The sequence below is a fragment of the Orbicella faveolata genome, unplaced genomic scaffold, assembly GCF_042242905.1.
Source record: "Orbicella faveolata isolate gen_17 unplaced genomic scaffold, um_ofav_v1 contig_12, whole genome shotgun sequence".
Lineage (NCBI taxonomy): Eukaryota > Metazoa > Cnidaria > Anthozoa > Scleractinia > Merulinidae > Orbicella > Orbicella faveolata.
The window spans coordinates 30,909,247-30,927,959 of NW_028301539.1; the positions used below are offsets into that span (position 1 = coordinate 30,909,247).

Here is an 18,713-nt window from a genome sequence, read left to right on the forward strand (position 1 = left end):
GGTTTATACCTTTTTCATGACGTTTCTCCAATTAGGTGTACATTGTTTGCCCTACTGTTTTGAGTTTAAATAACCTCAAACTACACAAGACATAAGCTGGGAAAAACATTTTTATATAAGAAAAAATTATACTTCAGTTAACTTTTAATCCTGGGCTAGCGTTAACTGGCTTCAGAAAAGCCCGGCCCATTACAAGTTAACCTCGCTTGAGTCCGCGATGCAATCGAAACCCAGTGCTTGGTCAGCGGTCAACTTAAAAAAAACACATGAGCCCGATGAGCTCTAACCTTGAGCTCGCGATATGGTCACGTGATGCTGGTCGGCGGATACCTTGTTTTAGCAGGTGTCAATTGACCATAACATGTATGGTGTACACAGTAAACCAAGGCTGCATGACTTGGTATTAACTGGAGCTGGAGTACGGCCGCCATGTTGTGCGACATCGTTTTTTTTCTTTCGATGTTGGGCGCACGCGCCCGCGATCTATACCGCTAGCCATGTTGACCATGAATAAAGAGTTACATGCAGGAGGGAGAGGTGAACACGTCAGATTTGGCTGACCCTATGATCATGGCCATTATGACGTCACGGCGAAAGAAGCGCGCAAATGCACAAAATTTTCGAAAATGGCGTCGTCGCCTCTCGCTGATACAACTTTTTGAGGCAGATTTCTCCGATCATTCCAGATTCAAATGGTACTGTACTTGGATCTCAAGAAGTAGCTATCATTTTTCTTTCTTGTGAGGTAAGTAGATTTTAATTATAACCGAAAAATCTCGCATAAAGTGCATTTAAAGTGTTACAGTCATCGCTCTGCGTTGGAAATATGTGGGACAAAATTTTGACTGTTCGCCCTGTTTTTTACGTGATCGGTAGCCTAAAGAAACGTGTAACTTGGTCACAGAATAGTTTATATGTATAGGAAAACATTGTAATTGAAGATGATTTTGAAGAATGAGCAGTAAAAATAATCAGTCCATTTGAGTATGAAATATCTGCGATCTCGAGCTCGGAGTGTTCTTTCAGAAAACTAAAACCTTTCCACATTTTCTGCAACAGGCCTAGCAAACAGAAATATTATCCACAATGACGGAAATGAGAATTTTTACAAACAAGAACCTAAGTTTAATTATTTAAATAAGACTTAAAGTCTACCTACTGCACAACGGTGGTTAAAATGCAGACAGAAGATAAAATTGAAGACTGCAGACTTTTTTAGAATATTGTGTTCCCATTTCCTTTATAGAGAGTTTAGTTCTCCTGTTAGCCTGAAGTATACGGCTCAGATTAGCCAGTGTATGGTTAGCTCGATCTCTCTATAAATGAAAATGGGAATATGATATTCTTAAAAAGCCTGCAGTCTACATTTTACCCATGGTTTGCAGTCTAGTCTTGTAAGACTTTTCTTTAAATATAATGGCATACAAGGTCCTCTCTCCTCTGCATAGGCCTATCTTGTGTTGCTTTGACCTTAGGCTGGTAGTTCATAGTATATTCAATTTCCCATTGGGAGCCTTTACGGAGGAGAGAGTACAAGGCCCCATTTATATGGTCTTGGGTACTGGAGACAACACTATGAGATCCTTCTGAGGCAACTTTATCAAGTGTTTATATGAAATGAAGTTGTCCCTCCAGGATTACTTAAGCCTTTTTTCATATTCTAATGCTCAGTTATGCTTCTTCCTTTGGCTTCCTTTCAGTCATTTGATCACTGTGGGGTTTTGTGAGTTAATTTTGATTTCTTCATACCATGAGTTGCCCCAGGTAGGCCAGTATTTTGATGAAAAAAGGTTATGAGGCCTACCAGTGTTACCCTGGTTATGTTGCTAAGGGTGACTTGTGTTTCGCTTTCTCAACAAAATGGTGTGAAAGTTAGCTCATCTAGGGTCACTGGGGGGAGGGCTTTCTTTGTTACCTATGACCAAATAAGGGACCTCACTGTCAGCTGTGATCATGTATGCTTATATAACAAAACTTGAGTTCCAAACTCTGGTCACCTTGAGTTCCTGTTGCTGATCTTATGATGTTTACAAAATTGGCACAACTGGATCAACAATTTAGGAATTTGAAGTTTGATTTATTTTAATTCTTAAACAATATTGTAACTTTTGTTTATGTCAGGATCCAAAAATGTTTTATGCAGAGTGTTTGTTGTAGTTTGTTTGACATGCTTCAGAAATTTTATTTTTCCTTTGTGCAGGTGAGGGCGCTGAAAAAAAATTCTTTATGTGAAAATCTGAAGACCTCAATTCAATACATTGATACTGGAAATGAGCTATATAATGTTTTATAAATTATGATATTAGTTCCATGTACATTACCGCACTGTATCTGCTTGGACGGGACTTAAAAGGTGGATGGATTTGAATCATTTAATTGTGAGAATTAGTTTTTTTAATGGTAAATACATATTGAGTTCCTGGTGCTAGATCTCATTAGGAAATTTATCTTTTAGTTTACATTTTGTGTTGAAAAGAGTTAGGGGTGAAATAAAAACCAAAGAGGGAAGGGAGGTCACGTCAACATTTACTCCAATTTTCAACTGGTGAGTCTTATTTGATTGTAGGTTACCATCCTCCACTACCTTTGCAAGACCATCCAAGCAGGCCCGTTTTCTGACCATGTAAAGCTGTCTATTTATTGTCAATGTACTGTCAATTAAACATTTAAAACCCAATCTTGCGTGTTTTTTTTTTTGTTATTTGCTGAAAATGTGCGCTTATCATTCTCTTGAAGCCAATAACAAACTCATCAATGCAAAAAGCAACAGGGAACCTGGGATGGATGGCACTGGGAAGAAATCAGACTTTGGGTTCATGTTTACAAGTACAACCTCTGTGACACTTTTCTCTAGAATATTTCTTTGTAGGTCAGTTTAAACTTAATGTAAAATAATTGTTAAAGCTATCTTTATTTACATAAGATTTATGATGAAAATTAAAAGCATAAAGTATAAAGAAAATAACTGATTATCATTTCAAACTTAGAGACAGTAAAGCTATTACAGTTTCTCAAGACAGATACTATTAGAAAACAAGGGGTTTGGTTATGATAAGAGATCACCTGATATTGATCTTTCCAGCTTTGTCTTAACCTTCCTTACTGAACTCTTTGGTTTGGCAATAAGTCATTTTGGCGTTACAAGTTTCTCCTGGATAAGTTCACTCTTATTGACAATGGCTTAGCATAGGAAGTGTCCCTGTTCATATTTTCTTTCCTCTTTAATTCACTTGCTGCTTGGAACCAGATTCTGTATTTTTTAGTTCTTTCCCTATAACATCCTATGAGTTTTCTTTTACAGCCTATACAAGTTTAATTGAACTCACTGTGACATTTAAAAAAAATTAGAACCCAAAGCACTAGTTTAGGATACCTTTCTTGTCAGAGGTGCGAGGCAAGAAATAGCTTTGCACTGCATGCGGACGCCCGAGGAAACAGATCCTGCTCCGATCTCATATTTGACGAACATTTTGACATGAAATAAAGCACCTTTCTGCCAAGAGGTCTCATCCATGTTATTCTGGATATCATCTGTTTCATCTAGGTCTCCCGTACAGTGATTTTATATCATTTTACCACCTAAAATATCCACACGTCTGCTCGGCTTGCGTCAGTTGGTTGGTCTTGCTGAAGAAAATGTTATTGTTGACAGTTTTGCGGATAATTTAGCGCAGAAAAATAATTCCTTGGTACATTATTTACTTTAATTTCCAACCCAGCATATGACTTGATAGTTCAAATGTCTTTGTAAGGGAGCATTTTCCATCAAATACTTTCTCATATTTCGAGGGTTTCGAGTATTGATCAGCAGGTCCTCCACGCTATCGTGTACAAAATAATGGGTTTAAACCCACTGATCATTTTTATGCATATGTTAAATGATTCGTTTTTATCACCATTCAAACGTTTTAAACCATATCAAGATCATAATTTCGTGTTCGTGTTGTTCATCGTTGGGTTCTCCAGATATCGCCCAGGAAACGGGCGTGAAGCTTCACTTTTCAATCGCGTTTTCAATTGAGCGATCTCCAAATTTTGCGTGTTTTTGAGCCTTCCGACATCTAATTTTTGAAAACCAAGGTATTTTTGGACACAACATTAATAGGTTATCTTATTCCTGTGGTCTGTTGCTCGCTTTCTTTCAAATTATTTGAGCAATCATCGGATGAGAAACTTTCCTGGTGTCATTTTTTAGCGGCCATTGAAACTTCACGGGCTGGCTCACGAGTGACGTCATAATGGCCAAGATCATCGGGCGCGCAATCGCATCGCTACGCAAGCAAAGTTGACCTCTCCCTCCTGGTTACATGGTTTTCCATTTCTACGCATGCATGTGGTTCTCTACCTTTAGTTATGGTGCTCCGCTGTTAATTTTTAAGCAAATTCAATTTGTAGAACTTCGGAAAAAGAGGTTAAAAATGTAACAGAGGCTTTGAAATGTGGATTCATCTCTTTCTAAAAGTTCAAGTAGACGATTCTGCTATAAATATAAGTATTCGCAAATTTTTCTAGAACCTGCAATTCCCATTGAACAAAGTTATTGTGTCACAATGCGACTTTTAGCTCTTCCTCTACGTGATATTCAATACCATTTTTTTTAAATTGGAAAAGAATATCACGGTAAGGCTCTTGCAAGCATGGCATGGTTTCTTCAAGAGGACGTGAGGTAGACAGCACTCTCTTTACGACATGGCCATATTCAAACTGTGATAAGCATGATGAAATTTTGAAAGAGAAAATGTCGCAATGGATAGAAAAAAAAATCACGAATTCATGGTTGCCTATTGCGTACGTGTAAAAAAAAAAAAAAAAAACAGAGAAAGAAAAGAAAAAGAAAACGAAAAGAAAATGTAGAGTTTTAATATAATATATCCTGAGACTGTCTAATTACAGTCGTCTTAAACCCTGCAGAAATTTACGGACCGCATGCAGCACAGAATAGATCTCGGCATTGAACACCGTAACGGAGCGAAAGATTGTCAAACATTAACATGGCAGACGTATCTGTTGTACCTATGTTATGCTTAAATTTGATTTGGGCTTATTATTTCAACCAGATTCGGTTTTCTAGGTTCCTTTGACTCATATTTATTACCCTAGTCCGACATGCCCGTGAACAAGGAGAAAAAATGAAACTGGTTAAATGCAGTCCAAAACTGAAGAGAAACAGAAACATGCACATTTTACACCATGTCCATAGCGAGTACTTACTATGTATTTGCTGTTGAACCCCTGAAGGGTTTGTGTCACCGATATTCCAGGTGATAGACGGTTTTTGCTGCGTACTCTTACGCGAACAGGGGTCGTCTGGTCGTAATGAAGATTTCCATTGCAGCAGTTAAATTCTATCACGTCGTTATGATCTCGAAGAACAGCTCCACAATTGCAGGTAGCTGCGTTATTTGAACAAACCCATTGCCTTGTATGTACCTACAATAGGGCAATAGAAAAAATTACTCACCGAAAAACTTTATGAAATGACCGTATCTTACGGTCATTTACTCAACGCTTGATCAAACTGCAGCTACTAGTACTTGATAGGTTGAAATGGGAACACAACCAAAACTATAAAATAAAGGGTACATTACAACACAAGCACAGTACAGCATGGTAAACGTGGTTTCCGAATAAGAAATGTCAAGACAACGAAATAATGGGCGCTTTCCCTTCGACCAAAAATTCCGGTATGAATTTCCGGAAATTTTCTAGGGCGAATGGAATAGACTTTTCCGGTGGCTGCGCCAGAGTGGAAAACGCCCTCACACTTTTGTTCGCTTCAAATTTTTCAATGACTTCGAGGTTTAAATAGCAAATATAGAAGCATACAAAGCACTGATACGTCGACACAGTGACTTTTTATAGCCCATGACGGCAGGGACCTTATACAAACCACAACGCAGCGAAAACGTCGCAAAACGAAGGATTTAATGAGTTGTACAATGGCTCTCCACGAGTTATAAGTCTTTGTACATTTCTAAGCCAACCTATACAAAACAAACAAGTTCACACGGGGGCTTTATTTTTGTTGGAATTAAACGCTTTCTTGACGAATTTAAGTTAGTATTTATCGACCGACAAGTGCCAAGTAAAATATTAATCCATTTTCGAATACACGTAGCCGTCATCTTTGTCTGGGATGATCGTGGTGATCGCGGCCAAAAGAACTAGCGCTGAAGAAAAAATTGCGAATTTACATAATTTCCGAAAAAGAGGACAACCTCTTGAGGTATAACCAAATTTTCGAAAAATTTTTCCTGGAAATTTCCGTTCCATTTGATTTTCATCCCGAAATGTTCTGAATTTTTGGTTAAATGGTTCGCTTTTCGAAAATTCAACAATTTCCGGATTTTCTGGAACTTTTCCTAGGAAATGTCTGTACCATTTGACCCCGTTTCGAAAATTTCGGAACTTTTGGTCGAATGGTAAGCGCCCGATATCAGTAACATGCATGATAAATAAGTAAATCTCTTATCACCTCAAAGAAACGTTTTTTATTCTTATATAAGATAAAGTCTCCGTGTCCCATGAAAGTGAAAGATTGACCCCTGAAATAAAAAGCAAAATTTACATAAGATACGTCATACAATATAGCACTGACAAATTTCAATGACGAGAAATATATTAATTGAATATCATATAGAGAGCTACGGTGAAATTAAAACAAGTAAAAAGAACAAAGGAAACAAACAAACAGAGCAAACATGAACTATCCAAACACCGAGAAAAGAGCTGAAACTACGACGCTCAGCAGAGTATTTTGGACGAAATTCGTGGTGTTTGGATAGCCGATGTTACACTGTCTCGAGTGTTTGATATATCTTTTCAATCGAAACAAAAACTAAACAGTAAACGGAGAAGTGAAATCGTCAAAATCTGTTTTAACTTTATGAATTATTAATGAGTTTGAGAACTGTTGTTCTAGCTACGAAATAAACTCAATTACTAGCCTGTCAGTTGTCTTTTTCCTGTAACTCTTTATGCAACTCAAGGTTGCTTTCTATGTTTCGCCCACTTCATTATCGTGGAATTTGAATTTGGGGCTTTCTACGTCTATTGATGTCATTTGAAAGTTTTCCAATATAACAAACTTAGCGTAGTCTGGCAATGGAATGGAATGAAGGGGGTAAGTCTAATGCCTTTACGGATATCGTTTCCTTTCCTGAAAGTAACCGTGGATGGTATTGGCTTCAAGGCTGCTGCGTAACGGGCGCCCGGTCGCCTGAGGCGCCTAAGTTACGAGTGCGGGCGACTAAAGTTTTGTTCGAGGAGCCCGAGTGGGCGCCTAAACATGAAGTTTTCATTCCCATGTAATCTGTCCACTGACTTCAATCTTCTCATGAAATCGGTCAAAGAATCATTCACACAATAAATTAAACGGAAAACAACAGCTACTCTGGTCCTGTTTTGCTTTTATCGCGAGAAATCTGGTCAAAAACACGGCAACAAAGTCTCTCTCCGCTCACAAAACAGCCGAAAACAGCCATCTTTGAAAATCGCCCTATAATGCATTGCAAGCTCAGTATTGAATAAATGTAAATCATGTATGCCAATGAATTGTGTCTCTGTTGATGCCTTGCTGATTCCGAGTTGCAAAATAACTACTTTGATAATTAATATTTTTGGAATTGGAGTGATGATCCTGCTGACATTATATTTACAGTTGAAAAAAGATAAATGTGTCTAAATATTTGTCCGATACTTAAGAAAACTTCACTTAGATGTACTGAATGAATTTCTTTAGGTTTTGAAAGGATAATTCGAGTAACTAGCCAGGAAAAAGAACACATCATTGCAATTCTCTTTGCATACTAGGGTTCTATATTTTAAATTATCAAATGAATTGTCGCGACTCCGCCCAATATACAAGAATTTATTTTCTCCAAAGAAGTGGCCAATATTGCTGTAATGCTGCCTCAAAATCACATTTAGTTTATACTAATGTCCCAAGCCCGGGGAAGGAACGCACATTTCAGTGAGGCCAAATTCAACCCCCCCCCCCCCCCCCTCCAATGCCTCTTTCAGTTTTATTTGTTTTCATTTGCAGCTTGCATTTCATGATTTGTACATCATATTTCGTCTTTTTAAAATAGAATTGCAAAATTCAAAAACAAAAGCAGCAATATAAATTTTTATAAAAAAAGCTGCAGCACTTGCATGGATACACCAATTATTGAGTTTGACCATAAATAGTATTCTTTCTCAGTCATGACCTGATCACTTTGCTGAATGCTGTATTTATAAAATTTGATTGCTATTAGACCATATCAGTGTCTCATGAAAAATCTCTGCCCCAGGACCCCTCCCCAAAATTTCCACAATTAACCCCCCCATCTTCCTCAAACTCACCACCCCTCCCCCCCCCCGGATTGACCACGGAGAATTTTATCTGGGCTCCTAAAAAGGTGGCTTGGGCTCCCAACACGTTTGGTGGAAGGAGCCCGAAGGGCTCCTTAAAAATTTTCTTAGGCAACAGCCTTGGGCTTTGATAATTATGAGCACCAAACAGTTTAGAGTTACAAGGGTAGAAAGGCGTTGAGAGACTCACAAGCATCCACCAGGTCTGAATAGGGTTAAGGTACTTGTACTTACCCAAATGACTCGTAATGGGGATCAGTGTACGTTCGGCACCGTTGCACCCTGTCAGAGCTTCCCACAACAGAAATCTGCGGTAGTTTAGAATATGAAAGAGGAACGTGAACCAATGAATATATGGGAGTAAATAAATTAATTGCTAAAAAAAAGATGAAATGTAATAAAATGAATTTCCCCATTAGTCATTAGTCATTAATCAAGTCTATAATAAAGTCTATCTGGAAGTTTCTAGTCCACTAGTCCTCGACGTGCCATGTAAATAATCTACTTTAATATATAGATTTAGCCAAGCCTAAGAACGGAGCTTCTGGGCTCTGTTTGAATTTTGATTTGATTTTTGCAACTTTGCGGTGAGGTTTTCTATATATTGTTTGACCTTCTGTTTTGAGTTTGAATAATCTCAAAAAGCAGTGAAAAACATCTGTATACAAGAAAAATGTAAACGAACAATTATTCTTGTCACAAGGTCTGAAAAATCGTAAACGAAGCTTTCGACTGTATCGCACAGTCTTCATCAGCGATTAAAGTGAGCTCACGTTGTCACGTGAATGCAAACTGTTTAATCACGTGATAATAGATTGTCAAAAATGGCGGGAAGATCATAGCCCCTGTCTCTGTTCAGTGTTGGGCGTTGACGTCTGATATGGATGGCCTCCTTAATTTTCCTTTTGATATCTATACCGACTCTTTATCAAGAATCTTGACTCCTTCGCAGTCGATCTCGTGGTTGGCCTGAGACTGGTGTTCCCGGATTGCAGATGTTGTTTGTTTCTGATGTTCACCCAGTCGCTTCTCCAGGAACACCAGTCTCAAGCCAACCACGAGATCGACTGCGAAGGAGTCAAGATTCTTGATAAAGAGTCGGTAGATATGAAAAGGAAAATCAAGGAGGCCATCCATATCAGACGTCAACGCCCAACACTGAACAGAGACAGGGGCTATGATCTTCCCGCCATTTTTGACAATCTGTTATCACGTGATTAAACAATTTGCATTCACGTGACAACGTGAGCTCACTTTAATCGCTGATGAAGACTGTGCGATACAGTCGAAAGCTTCGTTTACGAAGAATAATTGTTCGTTTATTTATACACCAAGGTCAAGAATGAGCGTACATAGTCAAGAAAAATGTACACTGCGGTTAAAATTTGATCTTACTCTAGCGTTAACCAGCTTTCGAACGACCCGGCCTTGTTTACAACAAGTTAACATGACATGAGCACACGATCCAATCGAAAACCAGCACTTGATCAACGGTCAACTTAAAAACGTGAGCCCGCGATAAGGTCACATGATACCGGTCAGCGGATATCTTGTTTTGATAGGTGTGAATTGACCGCAACATGCATGTCTAATGACATATACATAAGTACATACATACATGACATACATTCTTATTCGTCCCAAAAGTCCTTTTCGGAATAAAGGACGCTATAAGCCAAGGCTGCATGTCTCTGTCAATTTGTTAGGTGGAGTATGGCCGCCACCCTGGGAAACTCCGCCCGCCGCCGTCGTGCATACGCGCCCAAGAGCAATACCGCTGGCCCTGATAACCACGAGAAAATTAATTCCTGGGTTTCCTTTTCTTTCCTATATGAGTATGGGGCTCCGCTATTACAAAAGGTTTAACCGGTGCTGAGTAACAGGAGGTTTTTTCTTTCAGCCTTGTTTCAAGCTACAGGAGCCGAAAAAAAAACAGGTACTCTCGCAGGCTACAAAAGAACTAGATAAAGCAAAGGTGCAAGAACTTGTTTTTCAGCAAAAAGAGAGCTGACGTTGATTTTAGACGTATTATCGTGTCGCGTGGGTTAAGCGCTCTTGCAAAGGGTCCGGGGCCTTTTCTTCGAAATTTAAAATGTCAAGAAAATTTTCTAGTTCTTTGTATGATACGTACAAATTTCGCACTACAGACTTTCCTTGGGAGACCTTATAGAGGTTCCGATTGGCTACTTCACACATGAAAAAGCCGAGAAATGCAATACCATACCAAATTCAACAGAAGCAATTAGTATGGGTAATCAAATGGTGACAATTAGGAAATATATATGTTCACGCGAGTTTTGTCAAAATTCTTATAATTTCCCCAGCCTTTTGGCGAGAAAAATTATTAAGATTTTGACGAAAAGTAATTGAAATTATTTCCTAATTTCACGAGTATACCTTTTGATTACATTTTAATGTCGTGGTTGACAAATTACGCTTACAATCGAGACCTTTTGACTTACAATCATGACCTTTTGACTGTTCCGAGAAATTTCGCGCCAAACGCTGCTATCGCAATTTTACAACTTCACAGGTGAAATTATGAATGATTGCTGAAATTTCGAGCAAAATAAAGAAGTCATTTGCCGCCCATGGTATCATGTCATTTATTTCGATCAATAGAAATAAATCTGCATAAAGTGTTGCCAAAACTAACTCAAAATTTATTGTCTTTAACCCTCAGACGTACAAGCGACGCAGGGTAGATGCAGCCATTACACATCATTACACAGCCATTGTACTCGTTGCAGTTTTGGTTTGCTCATTAAGATCAAATGTACAAAAAAATCAAAAATAGTTCGGTAAGGCTTGAAAAACCGAATTTGCCCTACTGTTGCATATAAGTAGGCCTTAGTAAAAGTAAAAACGCTATGTAGTTTTCTTCTTCAAATATCTTGGTTTTTCCGAGAAAAAGGACGTTATCGATTTCACGTCCAGACATCAATCTAACGAGTGCTAACTGGGCTGAAAATCCACCATTTTCATTCGATTCGCATTTCGCAACTATTGAACGCAAAAAAGTTGTAATACAACCAACTTAATGCAGAACTATTCTTTGTCCAAACAAGAAGGTATTTCCCAGAAAAAAAATAGTGTTTCGTTTCCGGAAAGATATTCAAAGTCTGAGGAAGGCTGGGGTTTTGATATCTTGTGCATGAGAAGTCCTGGGGTGAGGGGGATATATGTTAATACACCGCTTTGCACCGCACTGATCTGCTCAGTTGCCAGAGCCTGGGGTTATTCGTCCAGGTGAGGTTTAGTACTGAACCTATTGTAAAAGGGCAAGGGCTAATTAATTTAAGTTGTCTACACATGTATCAGTTATTACAGTCAACGTGCTTTGAAATGTATTTACTTGTGATACTTCACAATCACGTTGACTGTGCCCTATGGGAGGGGGATGCTTCCTTATATCGGTTATATAGGTATGTCCAGCGTCAGATCAGAGGGACATGTTTTTTTTAAAGACCTTTTAGTCAGAAGTAGAGTATCGATTTTGGTCATTTTGTTTTTAAACTGGGTATGGTTTTTGTACTCTAGACTTGAATTTGGTATGTTTTCCAGAAGAAGCTACTTTTTTCATCATTAACGATAAGACCAGCAACTAAAGCCATTCACAATACCTTCAACATCATTCTGAACTAGAGAACTACGGCAGGTCTGAAACAGGGTATTAATTTAAGGGTCAGGCCATAAATAGGTCAGAAAAATCGCAGACTTTGTTTTTAAATAGGGTAAGTGCTTTAAGAAGCGGGCCGATAAGCCCGCCAATTTTTTAAGAAATTCAAAGTATTGTGTGTGAGGCTAAATAAAGTTAAGAGGCAAAAGCATTTGACGCATAACTTTTCCATTTCTGTGCCGGGCAGTCCTTGATTCGAATGGATGCGGCACCCTACGTTTCGTTGTCAGTGACGCAGTATATATTTTTTTTCCAAAAGGACGCCTCATGTGTGACGACAGTTGTGCAATTATTCCTCCACTTTCGCTTGAATATTGTGAAGCTAAAATACAAATGCTATTAGTGTTTTCATGGAAACCAGCTCTTGAAATGCCGCGGTATGTCGAAATACAAATTTTCTATTTTTAAAAGTCCGCTCTAAGAAGTAAAGCTACTGGAAATGTGTCGGAAAATTCGAGGAATTCAACTAAAACTGGAAAATGTCGACACATACGATATGAAAGCCATAGTGTGCCTATTTTGTAGAATACCAACTTAAATTAAATTACAATAAGATGAATTAGTTACGTTCCACAATATATCGTATCTGTAGTATGGTCCAAACGCACCAAGTGCGTGTTCTTTTCCCGTAAACAGCCACAGAAAAGGGGCGGGATTGTTATTCCTGACAAGTGTTCTGATTGACCAAAATTATGTCCCCGTAGTTGTGATCTTAATCACATTTAAATCAAGCACGGAAACAGATATCTTCGTTTCTCTAGAATACATCGTTTCAGTAAGACTTCGGACCATTTACGTCGCCAATTATTTCTACCTGCATGCCATTTTAATTTCCTTTTCTTTCCGTGTCACGAAATAAAAGTTAGTTTCGAGAACTTATTTTTGCTGAACATGTTTACCTTGTGAATTACAAGCGTTTACCCTGATAACATTCATACTCACTATGTCAATAAATCACTTTGAAACGGAAAACAGCACCATTTCTTCGTTGAACTAAACAAACTAACTGCTTCCATCGGCTTAAAATATCGCATTGGTGGACAAATCGCGTGGTGTGGCGGTGTCTCTACTTCGAAAATATATATATTTCTTTTTCACTATCACTATCAAGTCCAGTTCGCAGTTTTCTTGTGTAAGATAATACCGAGAAACGAGAGTTTCACTGAAATGTTGCATATGACACATTTTGTTGCGATGCACCGAGTTTGCCGCCGTATTTACATTAGCAATTACGAACTTTACTCTGATTGGATATTACAAATCACTATGTAAATAGTTCACCCCTGAACTGAAAACAATACCGCTTCGTTTCTGAGGAAACGAAAGAAAAAGCCCAGTTTTAAGAATATTGGATTAATCCAACTATTTACGGTAAACAAAACCAAAGTGTTCTCCAACGATGAGATCGTCAGTCGATCAAAAGAATTGTCATTTTGACCATGTGCCATGTCTCGGAATTCCAAAAGATTTTAGATTCTAACTATGCTAGGATAGGTCTTTCAATATATGTAAAGTTTAGTTTGGACAAATGATTAGGTACTCGTCAAAAAATTATTCAAATCACACACAAAAAAATTAAAATTACGCCAGCAGTCGAATGCGTGACTAAAAGTGCTACCATTGTTTTCGTCATTAACTCACTTCAATTCGAAATATCACAGGAATATCAGCACAACTTAAGCATAAAACAATATAAATATGTTTTACCTTAGCTGGGTTATCATGTCTTGACTATCAAACAACATTGCCATCCTGCCATTTTAACGGTGTTCCATTAGCTTTGCATAACCTGTACGCATTCGTCTGGTAAATTTGAATCTCCCAAATCGCTCAATATTACCAAGTTCCTATGTAAATGGTCCTACGTTTTCCGTTTTGTTGTTCGGTACAATCACTCAACCTGCTTTCAGGCAGAAATCTCCAGTAATTGGCGATAACAAATAAGCCGCCATCTTCGATCGCTCCGCGTCTCTTATTTGCATATTGTCCAGCGAAAGTCTTTGCACACAGGGTAGGGTAGAGTGGGGATTATTTCCGAAAGAAAAAGCGTTAGAATTTTTCCAATATCTCGATGTTAGTTCTAATTCAGGGCCTCCTTTCTTCGATAAAGCGATAAAATGCTACACACTAACAAGGTCTTTGTGACTTAAAATTCAAACAAAGAAAAATAAATCTGTTTAAAGATCTGAAATCCCGACCCTCACCCCATGTAAAATATGTTGTAACGCACCGGTCTCGGATAAACATCTTCAGTCAAAACGGAAGCCTTTCAAACGTCTTCAAAATGGAAACCCGAAAGTCATTCGTGGAATAACGCTTTAGCAGTTACTACTGGCTTAATCAAACGACACAAATAACGCAGATAAAATGATACATCCAACAATACATACACGGGACTTGAGGCAGTAATTGTTTTTCTTCAAAGTCAGATATGAGTACTGACAAGAACTGCAGGGAAAAAATCGGTTTGCAAGATTCAGGATACTACAAACCGAAGTAGGTGAACAGTTTATTTTTATGAGTATGTCTCTCATACTGCTTGGTGATGCTAACGTTTCCAACTGAAGTATTAAATGTAGATATGCTGATGATACTATTGGTCACGCACTCGGTAGCTGCTGGCGTGATTTTGTGTCTTTTGCGAACGATTTTGAATAATTTTTTGACGAGTGCCTAATCATTTGCCCAAACTAAACTTTACATTTATTGAAAGATCTATCCTAGTGTAGTTAGAATCTAAAATCTTGTGGAATTCCGAGACATGGCACACGGTCAAAATGACAATTCTTTTCACCGACTGACTAGCTCAATTTTGGAGAACACTGTGGTTTTGTTTACCGTCAAATCATTAGGTTAATCCAATATTCTTGAAACTGTCTTTTTTAAACAAGGAATAGTTCTGCAATAAGCTGTTTGTATCACAACATTTCTGCGCTCAATGGTTGCGAAATGTGAATCGAATGAAAATGGTCGATTTTCAGCCCAGTTGGGACTCGCTAAATTGCATGAAATTGAGTCTGAAGCGGTTAAATCGAAAATGTCATTTTTCTCGGAAAGACAAAGCTATTTCAAGGAAAAAAACTACAGCCTGTTTGCACTCTTGCTAGGGGCGAGATATATGCAAGAGACGAGTGAATTTGAATTTTCTAGCCTTGCCGAAAAAAATTGATTTGGTTTGATTTTTGTGGGAATTTGCTCTCAAAGATGATTTCCAGTCCGTCCTGCGCACTCTCAGCACCCTAATGTTTATAAACACTAAAAAACCTCACTCGATAAAATGCAAATCGATGTTATTCGTTACGAACCACATACCTTATCTTTGAGGCCTTTCAAATTCTTTTTCCAGCTGCTTTACTGATTTTACAGCTGCAAAGTTGTTTCATCAAGTGATATGAGAAAGAACGAAACCTAAAGTTTCGCGTCGCTTCACGTCCATAATGGCGGTTGACATGAAACTTTGAATTTATGTGACGTCATGCATAGAACAAATCAAAAAACGTAAACAAACTCTCGAGAGTGCACAGTACGGACCGGAAATCATCTTTAAATTTCCTAAAGCCGAATGAACGGCAGAGGAATGAAAAGTTAAACGAGGGCAAAGGAAACAAAAGCACAGTCGAACAAAAGGATTGCTGAGAGTAAAGAAAGCGTTGTGCTGTGGAACGTCCTTTGAAATTCAAAACATTTATGGTGGCTTAAAACAGTTTCCAACAGTTAGATTTTGATGGATTATTATAACCTCTCTTTATCACTCCATGCTTCAGTTTGAAGTGGCTCTGTACAGAATTTTTTTTAAACTTTGTCTAAAGTTGCGTCTTATCATGCTTATTAAAATTTGATAATATAAAAAAAAATTCAGTGTGCCGTTTTTGAATTATACCTCCTAAAGCTGCAATTAAAGGTGTTTTTAGGAGGTCATACTGTTGCTATGGTGACCTATTGTGTCACGAAAATGATGACAACGTCTTCACCAATGATTTGGCAGTTTTTTCATACCATGACGGTAGCATCAAGTGATAAAGGGTGATTATTAAGACTCATCAAAATCTAAGTGCTGGAAACTGTTTTGAGCCACCTTAAGGCCACTGCTGTTGTAGTAGTCTTCAATTATAATCAGTAGTTTATCACAATTTACGTTAATAATATACGATTAATTTGTCGATGCATATGTCTTATTGAAAGGGTAAAACATATAAAGAATGCGTGCTGTTTTAATATGCAAAGTAATTTTGCAGGATTTGTTATTTTTCATGGAGGAAAAGTGATGTTTTTGAACTTCAGGTTGCTCTCAGTGGCTGCTAAGCCAATATATTACAGATGACGACCTTTTTTCTTTCTCCAAAACTGAACAGATTAGAGTTTTGAAACTGCGAGATAATTTGGGCGTTAGGGTAAAAGCCTAAACTCCTTTTAAGGCTTCAAAAATTACTGGACTGAACAAAATAGTTTTGTGGGCGTTGTATTTAATTTGCCTTTCTCACACTTAATCAACTTCCCCTTGTTTCCTACTGAAATAAGGACAACAACAACTTTGTGTGGCTGAGAATGGGGAATTGGGTGAGAAAGTTTTCAATTAATGATTTAGCCCCTTGAACTCCTGGAGTGGGAAGAAAAACAAAACTTAGAGGCCAAGGGGATGCACACGGTGGATAAAGAGGAAGGAGTGGGCCTTCTCTCAGGGCCACTGTGAGCATTCCTGGGTAGAGAGGAGGGAGTAATGGGCCTCCTCTCTGATTAGAGGGAGTAGGCCTCCACTAACCTAACTCCAGGGGGTAGAGACGGAGGGAGTTGGGCCTCCGGAAATCGAGTCTATGGGGGCAAAAGTGTGATGATAGGAGCACTTCATAGCAGAGAATATTTCTGAAAAATGCTGCCCGGACTATTTGTTTATTTCGTGTGAAAACGAAAGAAGGCAGCGATCAAATTTTGCAAGCATGTATTTAGATGACAAGGTTCCTTTTGATTGGATGATTTTAAGGATTCTTTCGTGATGTCAATCTGAGGTGGGTGATTGGGTGTTTCAACAAAGGTTCAAGCTCACAATTTAACTGAAATTTATTTCATATGTGCAATAAATTGTGATTTAAATAGGCCCCGTTTCGAGTAACTTAGTGTCCTCTTTAATTGTTCTTTTTTCGCTGAATTCATTGTAAAAGATGCTAATATATCGATCGTTATAGTTTCTAAATGTATTTATATTGACATCCATTAAGCATTTCTAAACAATAAAAATATAAGGCCTTACCCAAACTGAAGGTAATTTCATAACGCTGTTCCAAAACCGACTGTGGGCCCCTTCAATTTCTGGCATAATGAATTTGTCAAGACCGTCTCCAGAATAGCTTTTGCAATCGGCAACAATGGAGACTTTTACTGGTGTAGTTTCAGACAGTTGAACCTTGCACTGGGACAAAGTAAATCCCTCTGGTACCGAAAAGCTGATCTCCAAGTAATTTTGCCCTAGAAATTCATCTTTCTTAACTGGTATGGTCGGTGTAATGGTAATTTCCTTCCTTTCCTCAGGACATTCAGTAAGTCTTAGAGTAGATGGATGAACCTTCAAAAAATTGTGAATATGTTACACAATGGACTTAACCCTCGGACGTACAAGGGAGGGGTGGGCGGGGGGGGGGCGTTTTGAAAAGACGATTTACGTTAAGGGGCTGAAACTTTCAGTAGCTGTTCATTCATCCATCATTTTTGACGTTGCCAACTTTGTCAACTTTTTTGACATAAGTCTTTAACTTTTAACTGTTTCCTTCATTTATTTGGCAGAAATTTACCAATTTGTATATTTCCTGACCATTCTGTATTAATTTCCGTTATTGTTTGACTTTTTAAGAAAATAGGGAAATCCAATATGGCGGATCCAAGATGACGGGTAAAATGACGTCATACGACGTTACAACCAACAAAAATGATATTATTTTGTAAAGCATGCTCAGGGCTATTTAATCAATATAAATTTAATTCACTTAAGGACGTTCGCGCGAAAATTTTCCAGGCGATAGATTTTTTTTTTTTTCATTTTTACTGCAGTCAGATAATGATCTACTTGTGTCAGAGATAGAGCGCGTGGGAAAAAACTCTACGCGCGTACTTCAGCATGGTCTACAGGGTTTTATTGTTTAAAATACCGAAGGTGAGCCAACGGAGGCAAACGGTCTTAGTCATATTTTGTAGAAGCACCAGTGGGTCTGTTGCGTAAATAATTCCAAATGTTACCAACTTTTTCAAAAAACTTAACCCTTCAAGAGGCATTTGAAACCGTCGCACTGATAAACGAAGAGCTAAAGAGAACGGAATTCGATGGTGTATTTTGCAAAAAGTTTAAACTTCTAGTCTATAGATTTTTTCATTTTTTCGCTAAACGTGGAAAATCAGCACAGAAAATGATCCATCAAAAGAAAAATAGGAGTCATCGAACGTCCAAGATCGTTAAATCCAGGAAAAACTATATATAGTAATGGCCGTCTGCCCTATCATTGTTCATTTTATTACTTAGCACGCGCGCTAATGCATGACACGGCGTGTGAATTTGCGTGCGCAGTAAGGACACGCATAGACAATATAGCGCGAACGTCCTTAACAGAACGAAAACCCTGGGGAGGGGCCCTCCACGCCCTTCCCCTTGTACCACGGCGGGAGTATGAGTTAGCTGGTACGTCCGAGGGTTAAA

General features: G+C 38.3%; 1 protein-coding gene and 1 long non-coding RNA gene across 3 annotated transcripts in view; one reads left to right on the plus strand and one right to left on the minus strand.

Moving 5' to 3' along the window:
* The window catches only part of LOC110051450 (von Willebrand factor D and EGF domain-containing protein-like), an 83,294-nt gene that overhangs the window by 28,782 nt on the left and 35,799 nt on the right, over positions 1-18,713 (minus strand). For both annotated transcript variants that reach the window (XM_089277571.1, XM_089277580.1), the window contains exons 5-8: positions 17,280-17,591; positions 8,590-8,663; positions 6,476-6,545; positions 5,212-5,430 (exon numbers count right to left, since the gene is read on the minus strand). In XM_089277571.1, coding sequence (XP_089133697.1) covers positions 5,212-5,430; positions 6,476-6,545; positions 8,590-8,663; positions 17,280-17,591 — 675 coding nt within the window. The remainder of the gene's footprint in view (positions 1-5,211; positions 5,431-6,475; positions 6,546-8,589; positions 8,664-17,279; positions 17,592-18,713) is intronic.
* LOC149117523 (uncharacterized) lies at positions 359-2,677 on the plus strand. The gene is made up of 2 exons (XR_016203832.1): positions 359-745; positions 2,567-2,677. It is a non-coding gene; the product is annotated as an uncharacterized LOC149117523 (long non-coding RNA).